This window comes from Pteropus vampyrus, unplaced genomic scaffold (assembly GCF_000151845.1).
Source record: "Pteropus vampyrus isolate Shadow unplaced genomic scaffold, Pvam_2.0 Scaffold271, whole genome shotgun sequence".
NCBI classification, from domain to species: domain Eukaryota; kingdom Metazoa; phylum Chordata; class Mammalia; order Chiroptera; family Pteropodidae; genus Pteropus; species Pteropus vampyrus.
In genome coordinates, this window is record NW_011889052.1 from 1,976,588 (window position 1) to 1,992,564 (window position 15,977).

Genomic DNA, 15,977 nt, shown 5'->3' on the forward strand with positions numbered 1-15,977 from the left:
AAAAGAAACAGAACGAAAAGAGATTGGACTCAAAATGGTAGCAAAAAGGAGAAATAAAGTAAATAAGAACAGGCAGGAGGGAAAAGAGGGGAGAAGCGGGGAGAGGCAGAGGAGGAGAGCTCGGCGAAGTAACCAGTGGCTGGCTGGTTACCTCCGGTTCTGCCGTTTCTGCTATCCGTTTAGCTCAGCCTTTGGCCTGGACAGGCCCGCTTGTAGCCACGCAGTCAGAAGCGGCCCTCTCCCTTCTTCTCAACCCTTCCTCCCTCCACAAGTGCCTTTTGTGCCCTTACGATAAACCAGGAACTTCCTTTGATTGTGAAGAGTCGGGCGGAGCTGAAGCAGACATGTCACGTGGCCCCGTGAAGCCTGCAGGCCGGCGGGAGAGGCAGACCTTCCACCAGTAGCCACACAAAGCAAATGCTTAGTCGCACCTGGGGGTCCGGGCTGAGGAGGACCAGGAGGAAGGCCGGGGGGTTCTTGATGGGATTCTGCGGCAAGACTGTTGGGAGCTTCTGCAGGGAGGGGAAATTAGGCTACAGGATATGACACTGAAGCTGGACTGGAGGCAGGTGGAGGCAGGGGACGCCTGAGGGGAAGGGCATGGTCCACGTGAGGGCCAGGGAGCAAGAGGCCGTGCAGATTCTGCTGGGGTCTCTGGATGGGATTTCAGGGGTTTTGGAGAGTGGCAGTGGGAAGGTCAGCGGATGTGCATTTAAAAGCACTTTGGAAATAGATAATGATGATGGTTGCACATCATTATGAATATAATTAATGCCACTGAATGTTACACTCAAACGGTTAAAATGGCAAATTTTGTGTTATGGCGCACTCTTCATCTTTCTAACCCCCGCCCCCCCCACACACACACCCACACACACCCTCTGGCTGCTGGGTGGAGAATAGCGTACAGGAGGAGCGTGGGTTCTGGGCGCAGGCTGGGGCTGGACCAGGGCAGTGGTGTGGCGATGGTCGTGGAGAGCCTCAATAGAATCCTGGTATATTTTGGAGGCTAATCAGACAGGTTTTGGAAATGTCTTGGACATGAGGGTAGGGGGTAGAGATGGAGAATTTTTCTGTTTAGGTCATGTCAAGTTGGGGTGCCCGTGAGCACCCGAGTGGAGTCTCGTAGGCTGACAAATCTAAGACCCTGGCATGCAGCCAGCAGGTAGGGGCTGGAGACCTTTGAGAGTCACAGCATGTATTGACATCAGTATGGTTCCCACTAAGCACTGAAGCAGGCATATCATTAACTAGAGATCAGTATTTGTTTAAGGTTCTTTTTCAGGTGAAATTTATATAGAATGAAATATACAAAGCTTAAGTGTACCATTCAGTGAGCTTTGACAAATGTGTGCATCTGTGCCACCCAAACCCCTCTATCGAGATGAAAAATATCCCCATCACCGCACAGACCCCATCCCGCCCTTCCTTGCCCCTCTGCCAGAGACAGCTGCTGCTGATTTTTATCCACCATACACAAGTTTTGTCTATGCCAGAGCTTCATATAAATGGATCCTACAGAGTGTACTCTTCTGGAAAGGCTTCTTTCACTCAGCACAGTGTTTTCTGAGGTCCCTCCACGTGGACCACCCTCAAGAAGCCTGGCTGAGAAGGAGCAGACAGCACAGGCAGTAACGAGGGAGGCTGTGCAGACAGGAGAGGGTTCCTGAAAAGCAGGAGACGATGCGTTGTCCGGGTTCTGAGAGGAAAGGGGTGCCAAGGAACATGGAAGATGGGGCGTGGACCCCGAAGAGGCAGGTCTCAATCCCGAGTTGTCGTGTGGCTCCTCTTAAAGACACTGGAAACAGGGCCACCATGTGGGCCAGAAAGCAGGGGAGGGGCAGGAGAAATTGAACCAGCCCTTGTGAAGAAAAGCTTCCTGGAGAGGTGGGATGAGTTAACCAGGCAGCTGGCAGGGGGTGGGGTGGAGGCGGGGCCAGGAGAGGTTAGGACATAGTTCATTTATGGTGGAGCTCATTTGCCTGGTGCCCATTCAGCTGCTCAGGTGAGGGAGTGAAGCAAAAGATAAGCAATTGGGTCTAGTTCCGAAGCAGACGCAGGTTGAAAGAACACAGAGATATAGCAGAGTGACTAGAATGACATCAGATTCTGCAGGAAAGGAAGAGACGTGAAGGCCAAGGGCCCATGGACGAACAGGAAGCAGAGGCTCCGCTGTGAGGGCTCCCTGAGGCCCCAGGGCTACTAGCAGGGAGGCCTGGGAAGTGACCTAGATGGCTGGAGGAGGACAGGGGCGGCGCGATTTGGGAGGAGATGCGGTTTAGGGTGATGGTGAGTTTGCGGGTGAGGTCGAGGGATAGACGTGTTAGGGAGAAGGGCGGGAAAGCCAAGGCTGAGCCCCTAAGGCCCCCGGGGTTTCAAAGTGCAGCTGAGGCGGTGCCCCGAAGTCCAGGGAGCCCAGCTTCTGAAGAGGAGTGTGGGGGAGGGGTGCAGGGGAGTGGGCTTTGTCACAGACAAGAGGTTTCACAGGGCATGGTGGATGGGCCTGGAGGGAGGGGAGACCAGGGAAGAGTGGGGAAGTTGAGGGGTATCAGGAGGCGGAGGCAGATGTGCCCAGAGATCAGCGAGGGAGCAGACTCTCCTCTCCATGGAGCTCCAGGCCCACGAGGCCTTCCAGCCTCTACTCCCCAAATTCTGGCCTCAGATGCTAGGCAGGTTTCTAGAGCCTCCCTCAGGGTCTTGACCCGATGAGATTGGCACAGGCCTCCTCTGTGGGCCAGGCCTGGCTGATCCGGCTCTGGATCAGTGTGCCATGCACGATAGGACCCTGTGGTGCCCGCTCCGAAACCTGAGGCCAGCCAGCTGACAGGTGAAACAGATAGTGGGCGCATTTGAGCCAGCTGGATGCTGGATGAGCAAGTGCTATGTCCAACGCTGTGGGCCGGCCCTGGCTCCCTCCTCCACGGGCCACAGTGGGATGTATACTTCAGTCAAGTCCTGGCTAGTGACTCACAGCCCTGAAGGGCATGGAGTCACACTGGCTGGTAGGCCCTCCCAGCAACCTCTGGACTTGGCACCAGCAGGGAGGGCTCATTATAAGCTATTTCTGTGACGTTTCAACTTGTACCAAAGTGGAAAAAAGCATGAATGCAGTACCGGGCGTGATGTCAGGGCAGAGTGATCCGACTCACTGAATGCCCGCCCTCCAGGGAGGGCTGGGCCTCGGAGGCAAGCTGCTGCTCCCCGCAGGAAGGGAGGCCGGGTGACATCTGCACCCCGCTTCCTTGCTGGTGGGAGATGGGAGGGGAGGGTAGAGAGAGAACCTGTTACTGCTGAGGGCTGCGGAGCTTCCTGGCAGCCATGGAGGTGGCAGTGAGGCAGGTCCCCTAGAGCAAGAGCAGGTCCCCTGGGCAGCATCCTTTGGGGCCAGATGTGGCAAGCACGGCTGGACCCTAAATCCAAGGCTGGGGCTAAAATACAGTGGACAAGCCACAGTGTCACCAGTATCCCTGTGAGAAAAATATTGAAGCCCCTGCTAAGAACTGTCCCCACGCCCCTTCCTGCCAGTGGAGGAAGCAGCAGGGAGCGGCCACTGCAGACAGATCACAGTTGGCTGCATATTTAACGTGGTCCGCAGAGTCCCCAGGCCTCTGGTGGACAATGCCACTTCAGCTGCCCTTTGGCACGTTGATCAGTCCGAGTCATGGAGCAGCTGAGAACGGCTCTTCCAGCGGAGAGAAAGTCTCTTCAGAGCCACAGAGCCCCCAGGGCCCTGCCTTTGTGAATCCCTGGCAGGCTCCCCCGGACTGGACTGCGGGTGGCGCCCTATGGGAAGCCACTTTCCTGTAGCTTCCGTTTCCCCTGCCCTAAACCCCTCTTGGCCTGCACACTGCCCTGCCTTCCCATCCCTACTGCTGCCCAGCCCCTGCTGGGCTGAGCTGCACGGGCATCCATGGAGGCCCTTGCCAGCCCTCTGACATGGCAGGGTGGCTTCCTTTCTGTCAAGAAGGGTCACCTTGACAAAAGCTAGTATCTGGCAGAGCCATCTGCCTCACGGTGGCCCTGGAAAGTCCCCTTAGTTCCACCACTGGCTCTTAGGACATGAGGACTGTGGCTGGTGGCCTGCCCATCTCCTGGCCATATGCCAGGTCAAGTTCATGGACAGCAAGGCCATTTCCTCTCATTACGGTGGGCAGCTGGCTTGGAAGGTGCAAAGGAGCCACAGTCATTGTGTATATTTGAGGAAGATTCTCGCTGCTGCTGGTCCCAGGGCCAGGGGAGTCTGCCACAGGCCTGGCCAGGCAGACCCAGCCTAGGTGGGCAGGTAGGCTGGGGGTATACTGCCAGCTGTCCCTGGCCAATGGACAGCCTCCATCCCCCTAACACAGGAGTTGGGGCCTCAGAATTGGGAGGAAGAGGCTGAGGTTGAGCCCAACTTGGCAAGCTCTCGGTGATCCATGGGGGAGGCAGGACAGGAAGCCTTGCTGGGTTCAGAGAGCTCCTCCAGCCAGTGTCCTCCTTGGGAGGACTTGCATGCTGGGCCTCTCCGCCTGGGCCTGGGCCTGGGCCTGGGAGGGGCTGGGGGAGGGTGCAGTCAAGGCTCCTTGCTGTCTGGAAGAGGCTGGATAGAAATAGCTGCACCCATCTGGGCGATGAGTCACTGAGGGGCATTTCAGCCTTTTCTGGGAGAGGTTCTATTTTAGGTGAGACGCCTGTTGACAGCCTGGGTGATGGGGGCTGGGTAAGGGAAGGTCTGCTGGTGAGTGCAGGAGTTTTAGCACGTGCCCTACCTTGTTCAACCCTGTCTAGAACCCAAGGGAGGGTCACCCTGAAGTCCCAGGATAAGAAACCTTACCTACCAGATCTGTCTTCTCAGTAAGTCTTACCTCACCGCGTGCTGCAGCCTGCAGGCACATGACAGAGACGGAGCTCAGGTGTAGGCTGGGCACCCACCACAGGAACTGAGTTTGGGCTGCTGCCCTTGACCAGAGGCTGGGCCTCCCCTCCGGAGGGTGACCCCCTCCCAGGATGCCTCTGAGAGCAGAGACAACTGGCCCAGGAACTCCCACTTTGATGGGAACAAGCCTCTTCTCCCCACAAGAATGTCCTTTCTAAAGGGGTCTTTGGACTGAGTCCCAGGGACATAAATTGTTTCCTCTGTGGCTTTCTCTGTTCAAATGTAGACAAAGCTGCCTGGGGTCTTAAGAAACTTCCAGTGGAGTTAACAGTTCCCAGCTGGGGGGGCGGTGTCATACCCCAGTGCTTAGACATCACTGTTCTTGGGTTTCCAGAGCTGGGCTTGGTCCTTGAAAGCTCTGCCAGTGTTTTGCAGGGGTGACTTCTAGACCCATGACTTGACCTGCATGAGGCTGACTGGCCTCCGGAAGAAGCAGGAATGCAGAAGGCTCCAGGCTCCAGATCACAAGCTCGGCAGGGCTGTCGGGGCCCTAGCTGGGTTAACCACAGAGCATGTCGCTAAATCCTATCAGACCCTGGCTTTCTCTACTGTGAAGACAAAACGAGAGATTGCCTGTGAACATGCCCTGGGCGGCGCCAGGCCCAAGGGGTACTCGCCAAAGCGTGGTTTCTCCACCTCGTCTGGCGCTGGTCCAGGGCAGCCAGGCAGGACGGCTGAGCCCAGGCTACCCAGCTGGCAAGTCAACTGCGGCCCAGCAGCCACACAGTCCTGTGGCCTCAGGGCAGAGAGTGTGGCTGGAGGTACCCCGAGGGTGGAGAGAAGGGGCTTTCTGCCCCAGGGATCAGACTGGACCTTTCCCTGGCAACTGGGCCGCCATGGTGCTTTTAAAGCCTCTGGCTGCCCCTACAGCCTGGATCAGGCATGGCCCCCGCCCAGCTCTGGTCGAGGAGGAGGAAGGAGCCTCCCCACTGAGGCACCGAGTCTCCGATCTCATGGCTGTGGCCTTGTGGGAGCTGGATCCCCATGAATGGGTTGTCAGGATTATTCCTGCAGGCAGGCCTGTCCGGGAGAGCACTGATCTGTGCCACTTACAGCCCAGTGCTGACAGTACCTCACCGAGCGCTCATAGGGGGACAGGAGACAGCCAAAGAAACTAATTCGTAGATAACTTTGTAGAAGAATTAGTCCTGTGAAGAAAATAAGCTGGATGAATAGATACAAAGTGCCCGGGAGGTATTTTAGATTGTGGGAAGATTCTGATAGGGAAGTAGCACTTGATTGAGACCCACACAACAAGCTGCCCCTGGGGGCAGAGGCAATCTTGAGCGCAAAGGCCCTGGTCCAGAAGTGAGCTCAGAGCACCACTTGGCAGAACAGGAGACCCAGCCTGTCTGGGGAGACAGCTCAGGAGAGATGGCAGGAAAGGAGACCAGAGATGGGGATTGGCTGGGGTGGATCAGGGGACCTCAGGGGCCATGGTAAAGAGTGCCCATGGGAAGCATGACAGGAATCCACTAGAGGGATTTGAGCCTGTAGGTGATATGCTCTGATATGTATGTGGATTTTTTGGAGGAAAAAAAAATATTATTAGCTCCTGTAACTTGAAATCCAAAGGTAGACAGAAGGATTAACGGAATCCTAAGAATTAAATGAAGTCTCTTTGTCTCGGCTCCACCTCTGACTGTTGGCTTCATTCTTAGTATCTCTCTGTGTGTTGGGAAGAAAGGCCACTAACCTTCCAAGGCAGCGTCCTTCTGCGTGGTAATCCAAAAGGAAGAAAACCCTCTCTCCTATCGTTCATTTATCATGTACCAGGGACAACAGGGACTAGCTCAGACTGGCCCTGTTTGCAAGGTCACATGCCCACCCCTGCACCACTAGCTAAACCACTGATTGGCCAAACTTGAGTCACCAGCCCTTTTACTCAGGGAGGGCTTAATGACAGAAAAAACTACATGTCTGTCGCTCGAACAGCAGCACGTGTCTCGTTTGTTCTGGAGGCACAGGCGATCCCATTTTCTTCAACACCTTGTCTTCTTTAAGGAACAAAAGGGCTTATTTCATTTTACTTACGTCGCCATTTACATTTGCTCTCAAGATTTGTCATCTCTCGTCCCCTCAGCTAGACTCTGGGCTCCTCTAGGACAGGAATCAGTTTCTTTTTATTTTCTACGCCTTCCTCTCCCACCCTCTTCACGAATTTATTCTTTCTGCAAGTTTTTTGTTGAATATCTATTATACTAGGCACTGCTGGCTTGCCTTCCCTCCTCGTTTACATTTTAAAAGATCCCTCTGTGTGGTAAAGGCCTGAAGGGAGCAGCTTGGGAAGGAGAGTGACCAGCTGGAGGCTACTGGGGTCATCCAACCAGGAGGAAGGTGTCGTGGATGGTGAGGTGGGGTGTGGGGTGGAATGCTGTACACCAGCCTAAGGCACAGCCGGGGGCAGCGGGGGAACTCTGAGCAGGGCGTCCGGCAGGCAGTGAGTGGGTTGGTGCTTGGCGGTGGGACGGGGAGTGTGTGACTGCCTCTGCTCTGCTCCCCGGGCCTGGCAGCTCCTAGCGGGCAGGGCAGTGCCATCCCTGGCAGCCCAGGAACACCTGAGGAGAGCTTGGTGCTCCTGCCTGTGCTTGGAGCTAGCCCTGGCTGCTGCGGGGCCTGTAATGACCTGGGCCACGGCACCACCGGTCCTGGTCACCCCTCTGACCGTGATGCTTCCTCCTCAGGTGAAGGAGTGGCTCTGTCTGAACTGCCAGATGCAGAGGGCTTTGGGCATGGACATGACCACTGCGCCTCGCTCCAAGAGCCAGCAGCAGCTGCATTCCCCAGTCCTATCTCCCGTCCATTCCCCAGCCAAACAGCCCCTGGGGAAGCCGGAGCAAGAGCGATCTCGGGGCCCAGGGGGACCACAGCCCCGCCCCCTCCAGGCCGAGACGACAGCCAGAGCCACCCCAGTGCCGGGGCCTGCTCAAGCAGCTGCCCCTCCAGAGGTGGGGAGGGTGTCTCCTCAGCCCCCTCACCCCGTCAAGCCTTCCACAGCTGAGCCCAGGCCACTTGGAGGAGAGACCCTGGCCAAAAGTGCCACCACAGTGCCCTCTGGGCCTGGTGCTGCCGAGCAGACCCAGGAGGGCCTCACTGGAAAGCTCTTTGGCCTTGGTGCATCGCTGCTGACCCAGGCAAGTACCCTCATGTCTGTGCAGCCTGAGGCCGACCCCCAGGGCCAGCCTGCCCCCACCAAGGGACCGCCCAAGATCGTCTTCAGTGATGCCAGCAAGGAGGCTGGCCCAAGAACCCCAGGCTCAGGGCCTGGGCCAGCACTTGGAGCCAAAACTGAGCTTGCAGCTAGAACAGGTCCTGGATCAGGGCCTGGAGCCCCAGTGAGAACTGGGGGAACAACCAGTCCAAAGCATGGCAGAGCAGAACACCAGGCAGTGTCCAAGGCTACTGCCAAGCCAAAGACCATGCCGAAGGAAAGGGCTACCTGCCCACTGTGCCAAGCCGAGCTCAACGTGGGCAGCAAGGGCCCAGCCAACTACAACACCTGCACCACCTGCAAGCTCCAGGTGTGCAACCTCTGTGGCTTCAACCCGACGCCCCACCTGGTGGAGGTAAGAGAGCTGGACCAAGCATGTTCCTCTGGGCCTTGGTGAGGGGCCAAGGCCTGGGTCATGGGGTCATGGGGTCATGGGGAACACGGGAACGAGAAAGCTGTGGAGAGCTGGGTCCGTGACAGTCACAGGCCGTACACCGCTGGTGCCACAGAGGGCTGTGCTTCTCCTGTCCCCACCGTAGGACCCTCTTTCCACCCAGAGAGCTAACTGGCACATTGATAAGGTAATGGTACCCTCTGCCTCTGACTAGCTGACCAGTCCCCTGAGGCTGGTCCCAGAGGTAGCCAGGCTCAGGAGGCCCTGAACTGACTTCCCCTCCCAGCTATCACGGCCATGGCCCTGATGAGAGATGCCAACCTCCTCTGCTCAGGCAGGAAGAACCCGAGGTCCCACCGCACCCTCAGTCTGTGACCCTCACAGGGAGTTAAAGGGCCGTTAGAGAGCTATGCCCTGTGCCCAAGGCAGGGAAGACGGCTTTCTCACAGTGGGGCAGGCCATGTCCTGCCGGCCAGGCTCCAGCCCGGCCAAGTGGTATCCACCCTCCATGCCTTTCCGAGGTCATTGGTGTTGGAGTGTCGAGTCTACTTGTCAAAGCCACACCTTCGATCTGCATATTTCCCCTGGCTGGGCCTGGCTCCCCTTTGGGGAGGCTTCATGGGGGTGCTCAGTACCCAGGTGCTTGCCTGCAATGCTCTTCTTACGCACAGGAACATTTGAGGGGGTGCTGGGGTCGGGGCTTGCCCCTGCGGTCCCTGCTCCAAGGAAGAGTGGGGCACTGTGCAGAGCTTGGTGGAAGGGAGCAGGGGCCCCAGTGTTCTTTCAAAGCAGAGCCCAGCCTGGGGGGCTCAGATGGTGCACAGGTATCCTGGCAAAGCCAGAGCCTGCTTCTGATGCTCCCCTCACTCACTCTGCCCGGCTCAGGGCCACCCATGTGAACCCTACCTTAGACATACCTGGGTGTGTCCCCTTCTGTGGCATGCCCTTGGGGTCTATGGTTGGCTTATCTTGGCGAGCGGATGTGTCCCCGCTGTGTTATGTCAGGAGATGGTCAAGCCAAGGCCCCTCCCACACACAATCAGCCCCCTGAGCCCATGGGGCTCCCGGACTGAGCCAGGCATGGCAGATGGCAGGGCAGAGGAGTATGGAGTGGCGTGCAGACCACTGCTGACCCAGGATAGGACCATAGAGGAGACCATGGTGTTGCCATGGTCTGCGTGGCACCTTTTCTGACTCGTCTTGGCCAGGCCCTCTCGGGAGCTGCCGTGTGATGGAGAAGACTGCTTGGCTGCCACAGGCCATTCTTCCCAACACACAGGAAGGGGCAGCCCTGGGCAAGACAGGTGACTTCTTCATGTGATGCCCACGTGGTCCTCCAGGCCCCACACTGCCACTTCCCCAGGCCCTAGGTCCAGTGGCTTCCTGGAAGACGGCTGGCCTCCCTGACCAGGGCGGGGAGGGGACACCAAGGAGTCACCTCAGGGCCAGAGAAGCGCCAGCAGAGAGACTGCCAGGCAGTCTTACTGTCAATGGGTGGGGCGCCCCGATGCTGAGGGTCCTTGAGCCCCACTGGGCTGCTGAGCTGGCTCAGCCTAGAGAACCCTTATTCCCGAGAGACCTCCTGGCCTGCGTTTCCTCATTTAGCAGGATGCGCACAGAGGGGAGGGGGAAGCTATCGATATCCAGAAGTGTGAATGTTCCTGGCAGCTCCTTTCAGCGGCCCCTGAGCCAGGCTAGGGGAGGTGCTGCTGATTCAGTCCAAACAGAAATGTCTCAGCCACGTGCTGGCTCTGGGTGAGTGTCTGGACTCTGATCTAAACCTCTCATTAGCTGCTGGATTCTCGCCTTCCTGGCCTCTGGAGCTTCTGCCTCTCCATGGCCAGCATAGCCCCCACCCCACTTCCTCCCCGTCCTGCTCCACTGCTCCTTCCTTGGCCAGAACCACCCTGGCCTCCACAGGATCTGATGGGTTCCATGGGCCTGATGGCAAAGCTGCTGGGCATCCTGGTTCTAGCTTCTCCCAGCCCCGTGTGCCCTCTGCTTCCCTGCCTCCTGCGCCTGATGGCAGAGGGCAGCCCGGCTTCTCTTCCTCCTTCCTCCTTGTGGCTCTGCCTGTTAATGCATCTATCCCTAGAGGGCCTATGGCTGCTCCCGGAGAAGGTATGGATGGGCAGCCATGATGCCCACACCTGAGGCTCCCACTATGGAAACCGGAAACCGTGCTACCATCCACCGTCAGGGGTGCAGGCTGGCAGCCTGGGGTCTTCCTCAACTTTCCTCCTCCGACCTCAGCATCTTCTCTATGGACCAAGCCCTGCCGGCTCTTCTTCCCTGCTGTTACTAGAACCTGGCCTCTCCTCTCCGTCCTAATGGCCTCAGCCCTGGTCCAAGCCCTTGTCCTCTCTCATCCAGACAATGACCAAAGCCTTTTTACGGTTCCGACCACCTTGGGTCTTGCAAGACGCTGGTGGGGAGGGGCTGGTGCTTCACGTCCCCTCCCGTCCCTCCCACTTTTCTTCGCTCAGCCCCTAAAGCAGACGCTGGGCTGTCTTTGATCGCCCCTCAGCAAATGGCCATCTGGTGTTCAGTGCTTCTCTGTGACCTACTTAGTGTGTTTCCGGTTAGAGGCTCCTGATTTCTCAACGAGGACCCCGGACACATGCTGCCTTGGGAGTGAGGTGGCGGGGCCAACAGGTACTTCTCCAGGTCCAAGAGTTAGGTCTGCTCTGGCTGTCTCTCTTGTACTTTGCTTGACCGAGGTGGGCCCGCCAGCCTTGGGATGACTGTGCTGTCTGCACAGTGTGAGGGGCGGACCAGGGGAGCCCCCCTGCCAGCTCCCCACGGGCCTCTTAGACTGGCTGTGGCTCCACCTGAGGCTAGAGCCAGGTTGGGAATTTCCCTCAACATCTCTGAGCTGCGAAAATCTCTTTACCCTCTTTCTAGACAGGGAGTCCAGAGCACACAATGCAAGAGGCGGTAACACTGGATCCCCTTTCCCTTTGAAATTTCCTCTGAAAAAATTACCATAGTGCTATTTAGTGAGTCATTTCATAATTAAGAGTTGTTGATTCCAAATTTTTTACCTATTTATCTTTTTGAAGGATAATAATACCCTCTGGCTTAATTTTTAATTGGCTTTCAGTTCAAAATAGAGTTTGTGAAAAAATTAGTAGACTCGGAATGGTTACAGTAACACTGCCAGTTTCTTATCTTACTATAATTGCCAAAATACAAGCCGTGCCCTTGAGAAGTTGGGCAAAGGGCCTGGCACCTGTGATATGTGAGGCAAGGGCTCAGGTGGGGGCATCAGGCAAGAGGCCAGCAGCTATGCGTACTCTAGACCTGCCTCAGGCTGCCTCTGGGGTGGAGACCTCGGGGAGTCGTCTCCTCCCACGTGGAATGGGGGGACGGTACTCCCTTTTAGGTTTCTGTGAGAACCAGGCGAGATGCCATACCTCAAAGACGTACGCAAGGTCCACCATGCTGCCCGCCCTTGAGTCCAGACACTGGAACCAAAGTGTCCGAAAAGGGGAGTCTCTGTGCAGGGAAGAAAGCGTCCCCCCCAGCCCCCGACTGTCTGGGGAATGAAGCAGCCCTGTGGCCAGAGCACGATCCTGGCCTCACGAGGCATGCTCCACAGGGCGCGAAACAGTGCCACAGCACGAGGGCAGCAGCCAGCCACAAAGACACACGTCGGGGACACCAGGAGGACTCCGCTTATTGGAGGCAGAGGCCCAGAAAAGAGGAGCTTCAGCACGTCTGGGGACAGGAAGGAGCAGGGTCACAGAGTCAGGAGAGGAACAGCAGCCCCAGTGATGGTCATGCCCGTGGTCCGGTGTCTGAGTTTGGGCCCTTTACCTCTGGGCACCCTTTGCTCTGGAATTTTCATACACTGTCCCCTGGTCTGGCAGTGGGGCCGTGGGGTATGTTGGGCCAGGCAGCCGGCCACAGGGTGTTGGTCAGGCTGGTGTCACTAACCAGACTGACATGTAGGCCGGCTCCACATTTAAAGAGGGTGTGGTCTGCTGGGTCATTCAGATGATGGCGAGAGTGCGGGTAGGGGCTGGAGAGGCTGCTTCCAGTGCAGCCTCGCTGGACTCCCTTGGCCCATGAGACATAGTCACCAGTGGTCCCCAAAGGCAGCAGTTTTCGCCTGCCTGTGGGGTTCCCCACCGACTCTCTCAGATGACTCACTTCCCCTTCCTCACCCTGAGCTCCCCCAACTCCATCTGATGGTGTATGTACCTGCACTTCTCACCTTTGGGTTCCGAGGGCCCTTGGGGGACTCCTACCCTCCTGCCCCCAGTGGGGAGAGTGAATAAATGAACGAATGAATGAACAAGAGAATGAATGCACAGGGGCAGGGCAAGGGCATTTTGGTGGGGGGCCAAGATGAGAGCAGCGTGCAAAGAAATTGGGGCCTCAGCGGCTGCGTTCCGGCTCCTAGGCACAGGGATTCTGCACGGCCTGTCTCCCACCCCACCCTCATTCCCCAGAGGACTTCGGCCTGGGCCAGGTCTCCCACGGCTCCACCCTTCCTGGCCCCAGTGCCACTACCCACCAAGGGCTGGAGAAGGGCCTTCAGCAGCCAGGTCAGGTGTTTATTTTTAGCTCTTACCTCACATGCCTCCTCCTGCCTGCTCTCTGTCTCTTCCTTGCTGTGACTAAAGCAGAGCCCGGAGCAAGAGGGCAGCAGGGCAGCCCCTTATGCTGCCTGGCCCCCAGCATGAGTAAGCATGGGAAGGAACAAGGCCCCGGGGGGCACGTGACCAGACTTGCCGTGTTCTCCTGAGGACTGGGCCTTCGGGCTCAGGTAAGCGGGCTGCTGCCGGGGCTTGCTTCTCAGCCCTTGGTGTCACGTCTGCCTCCTCTGTCTAGGCCATGCTTGCAAGATGCCCTTGCTTCAATTAGGCTGTTGCTTCTGGGTTGTGGTCTGCAGGCCAGAGGTGGGGGTCAGAGGTTTACCAGGCCACCAAGGTGAGCCAGGGCAGATTACATAACCTTGGAGCCTAACCGGATGTGGCTCTACACAAGGCCCCATGGCAGAGTCAGGGCAGTGTTGCCTTGGGCCAGCCCTGCTCCGGGCCCTGACCCTAACCCCGTCCTGCTGATCTTGGGGCTGGAGAGGGGGCTGTTGGCTCATTTCTGGAACTCTCTCTTGCCCTCTGCCTATACCACTTCCACCTGTCCAAGGTCTCTGTGCCATCGCAGTCCTCTCTGACAGGGGGATGTTTCCATTGCATCCCCGGGTGATGCCGGCGGCATGTGGGAGGGATTCTTAACTCAGACTCTGTGCTCTCCCATTGCCCTGTGCATCTCAGAGCTTGGTCTCTGCCTGTCCAGCCCGCTCCCCAGGCACCTCTAGGGTGGACCCTGGCAGGCCAAGAGAGCCTGAGGCCCAGCAAGTAGCCAGCACCCATCGCCTCATCCGGGTTGAGGGTACATAGAGCACTGGGTATGGCCCAAGGGAGTCAGAGCCAAGGGCACGAGGAGTGGTGCAGGGCCTTGGTACTCCCGCCTCCCCGCTGCTTCTCATCCCAGGTGCCCACTCAGACTCCTGCCAGCAGCTCGGCCACTAGGATGGGCCATTAGGAGAACCTCAGGACACAGAACCACAGGGTCACAGAGCCAGGAGACAGGGCAAGGAGGTAGCCCTTGGCCCTTACCAGCCCCAAGGGTCAGCGACCTTAGCACCCTTACCTCACACGCCAACCCCAGGCCCAAGTCAGGCCCTACCCTATAAGAGCCTAGGAAGTGTGACACCCCCAGGGTGTCTTGAGGTTACTGTAGAAAATGCCACGTCAGTAATTCTGCCCTGGTTTCCTGCCTACAGAGCTACACACCATATCTCTGCCCTCGGCCCTTGCCCTAGGCGCGAGGCCCTGCAGGGAGCAGGGGAAGTCCATGAAAGACCCCTGAAGAGACCCCGCCATAGCCAGGCTGCTCTGCCTGGACCTGGCTGTGGGATCAGGTCTCAGGGCAGAGTCACAGCTCTAGTCTCAGGGAGACAGTCTCAAGGCCCTGAGGGACAAGCCCGTGGAGCAGACCCACCCCTCAACACACACCAGGGCCCTGCCACCTGCCGGGCCTGACCTCAGCTGGGACCCACGGCAGAGATGTGGTGTGTAGCTCTGGCCTCGAATAACTGGTTCCTGGCCCCAGCTCCCGGCTTGTCCAGACCCTGTGCCGCTTATGGCCTCCCCTTCCCTACAGTTCTCCTTGTCTGGCCAGGTGAAAAGCTCTCTGTGGAGTAAGAAAGGGACCCTTCTTTGGGCTTCATCATTTCGATTCTCTATATGTGCATCTAAAGACTGGGGGAGGCTGTCATTTGGGGGCAACAGATCTCTCAGTCTTTTCCCCCTCACGCCTGGGATGTCCGCTTTGGAAGACTCCTCCTCACGGTTACAGAAATAGTCACAGAGGTATTTTTCACGATCTTTGTGATTCCATCAACTCCTCTCCCTTCTCCTCCTGTTTCCGTACAGAAAACCGAGTGGCTCTGTCTGAACTGCCAAACTAAGCGGCTACTGGAGGGCAGCCTGGGAGAGCCGACGCCCCTGCCGCTGCCCACCTCACAGCAGCAGCCGCCCGTGGGGGCCTCTCAACGTGCAGCTGGAACAGCCTCTCCGAAGCAGAAAGGGCCACAGGGGCTGGGCCAGCCATCAGGCCCCCTGCCCGCCAAGGCCAGCCCCCTGCCCACCAAGGCCAGCCCCCTGCCCGCCAAGGACAGCCCCCTGCCCACCAAGGCCAGTCCCCTGCCCACCAAGGCCAGTCCCTTGCCCACCAAGGACAGCCCCCTGCCCACCAAGGCCAGTCCCCTGCCCACCAAGGCCAGCCCCCTGCCCACCAAGGCCAGCCCCCAGGCCAAGCCACTCAGGGCTTCTGAACCGAGCAGGACCCTGAGCAGTGCCCAGGAAAAGAAGACAGGAATCCCAGCTAAAGCTGAGCCTGTGCCGAAACCACCTCCGGACACTACCCTGCCCCCTGGGACTCCAAAAGCAAAAACTGGGGTGCGGAGGACCGAACCTGCCACCCCCGTCGTCAAAGCCGTTCCGGAAGCCCCCAAGGGTGGGGAGGCCGAGGTCAGTCCCACTCACTTCACAGGGACTCTAACTCTTAAGTGGGACAGTCTGGGGACAGGCTTGTTCCCTGGGGGGCTGGGATGTAGGCCTGGGCCTGGCACCTTGGGGTCACGGGAGGTGGCAAGGATGCCCAGATGAAGCCCTTGTGGGCCTAGTGCCTGTGAGTTCTAAGCCGGTCCTGTGTCTGGCATGTTGTTGGATGCTTTTGCTGGGTTTTGCTATCATTAGATCTGGTAAAGATTCTCTTTGAGAACCTAGGGCCGTTTGGGGCTTACCATTGAACCTATAAGTTATTCAAGGCCAGAGAAATGGAATGGGTTGGGGGCTCTGGTCCCTGGGGAGCTAGAGGGACCCTTCCGTAGGGCCTTGGGATTGACGGAGAGGGCTGAGCTCCCCGACGAGCTATCTGCCGTG

At 57.9% G+C, this 15,977-nt stretch overlaps 1 protein-coding gene across 1 annotated transcript in view; it reads left to right on the forward strand.

The window, feature by feature from the left end:
* The window catches only part of BSN (bassoon presynaptic cytomatrix protein), an 85,182-nt gene that overhangs the window by 53,089 nt on the left and 16,116 nt on the right, over positions 1-15,977 (forward strand). Inside the window, exons 4-6 of the mRNA XM_011375462.2 lie at positions 7,600-8,481; positions 14,967-15,164; positions 15,249-15,563. Of these exons, the coding sequence (XP_011373764.1) occupies positions 7,600-8,481; positions 14,967-15,164; positions 15,249-15,563 (1,395 nt within the window). The remainder of the gene's footprint in view (positions 1-7,599; positions 8,482-14,966; positions 15,165-15,248; positions 15,564-15,977) is intronic.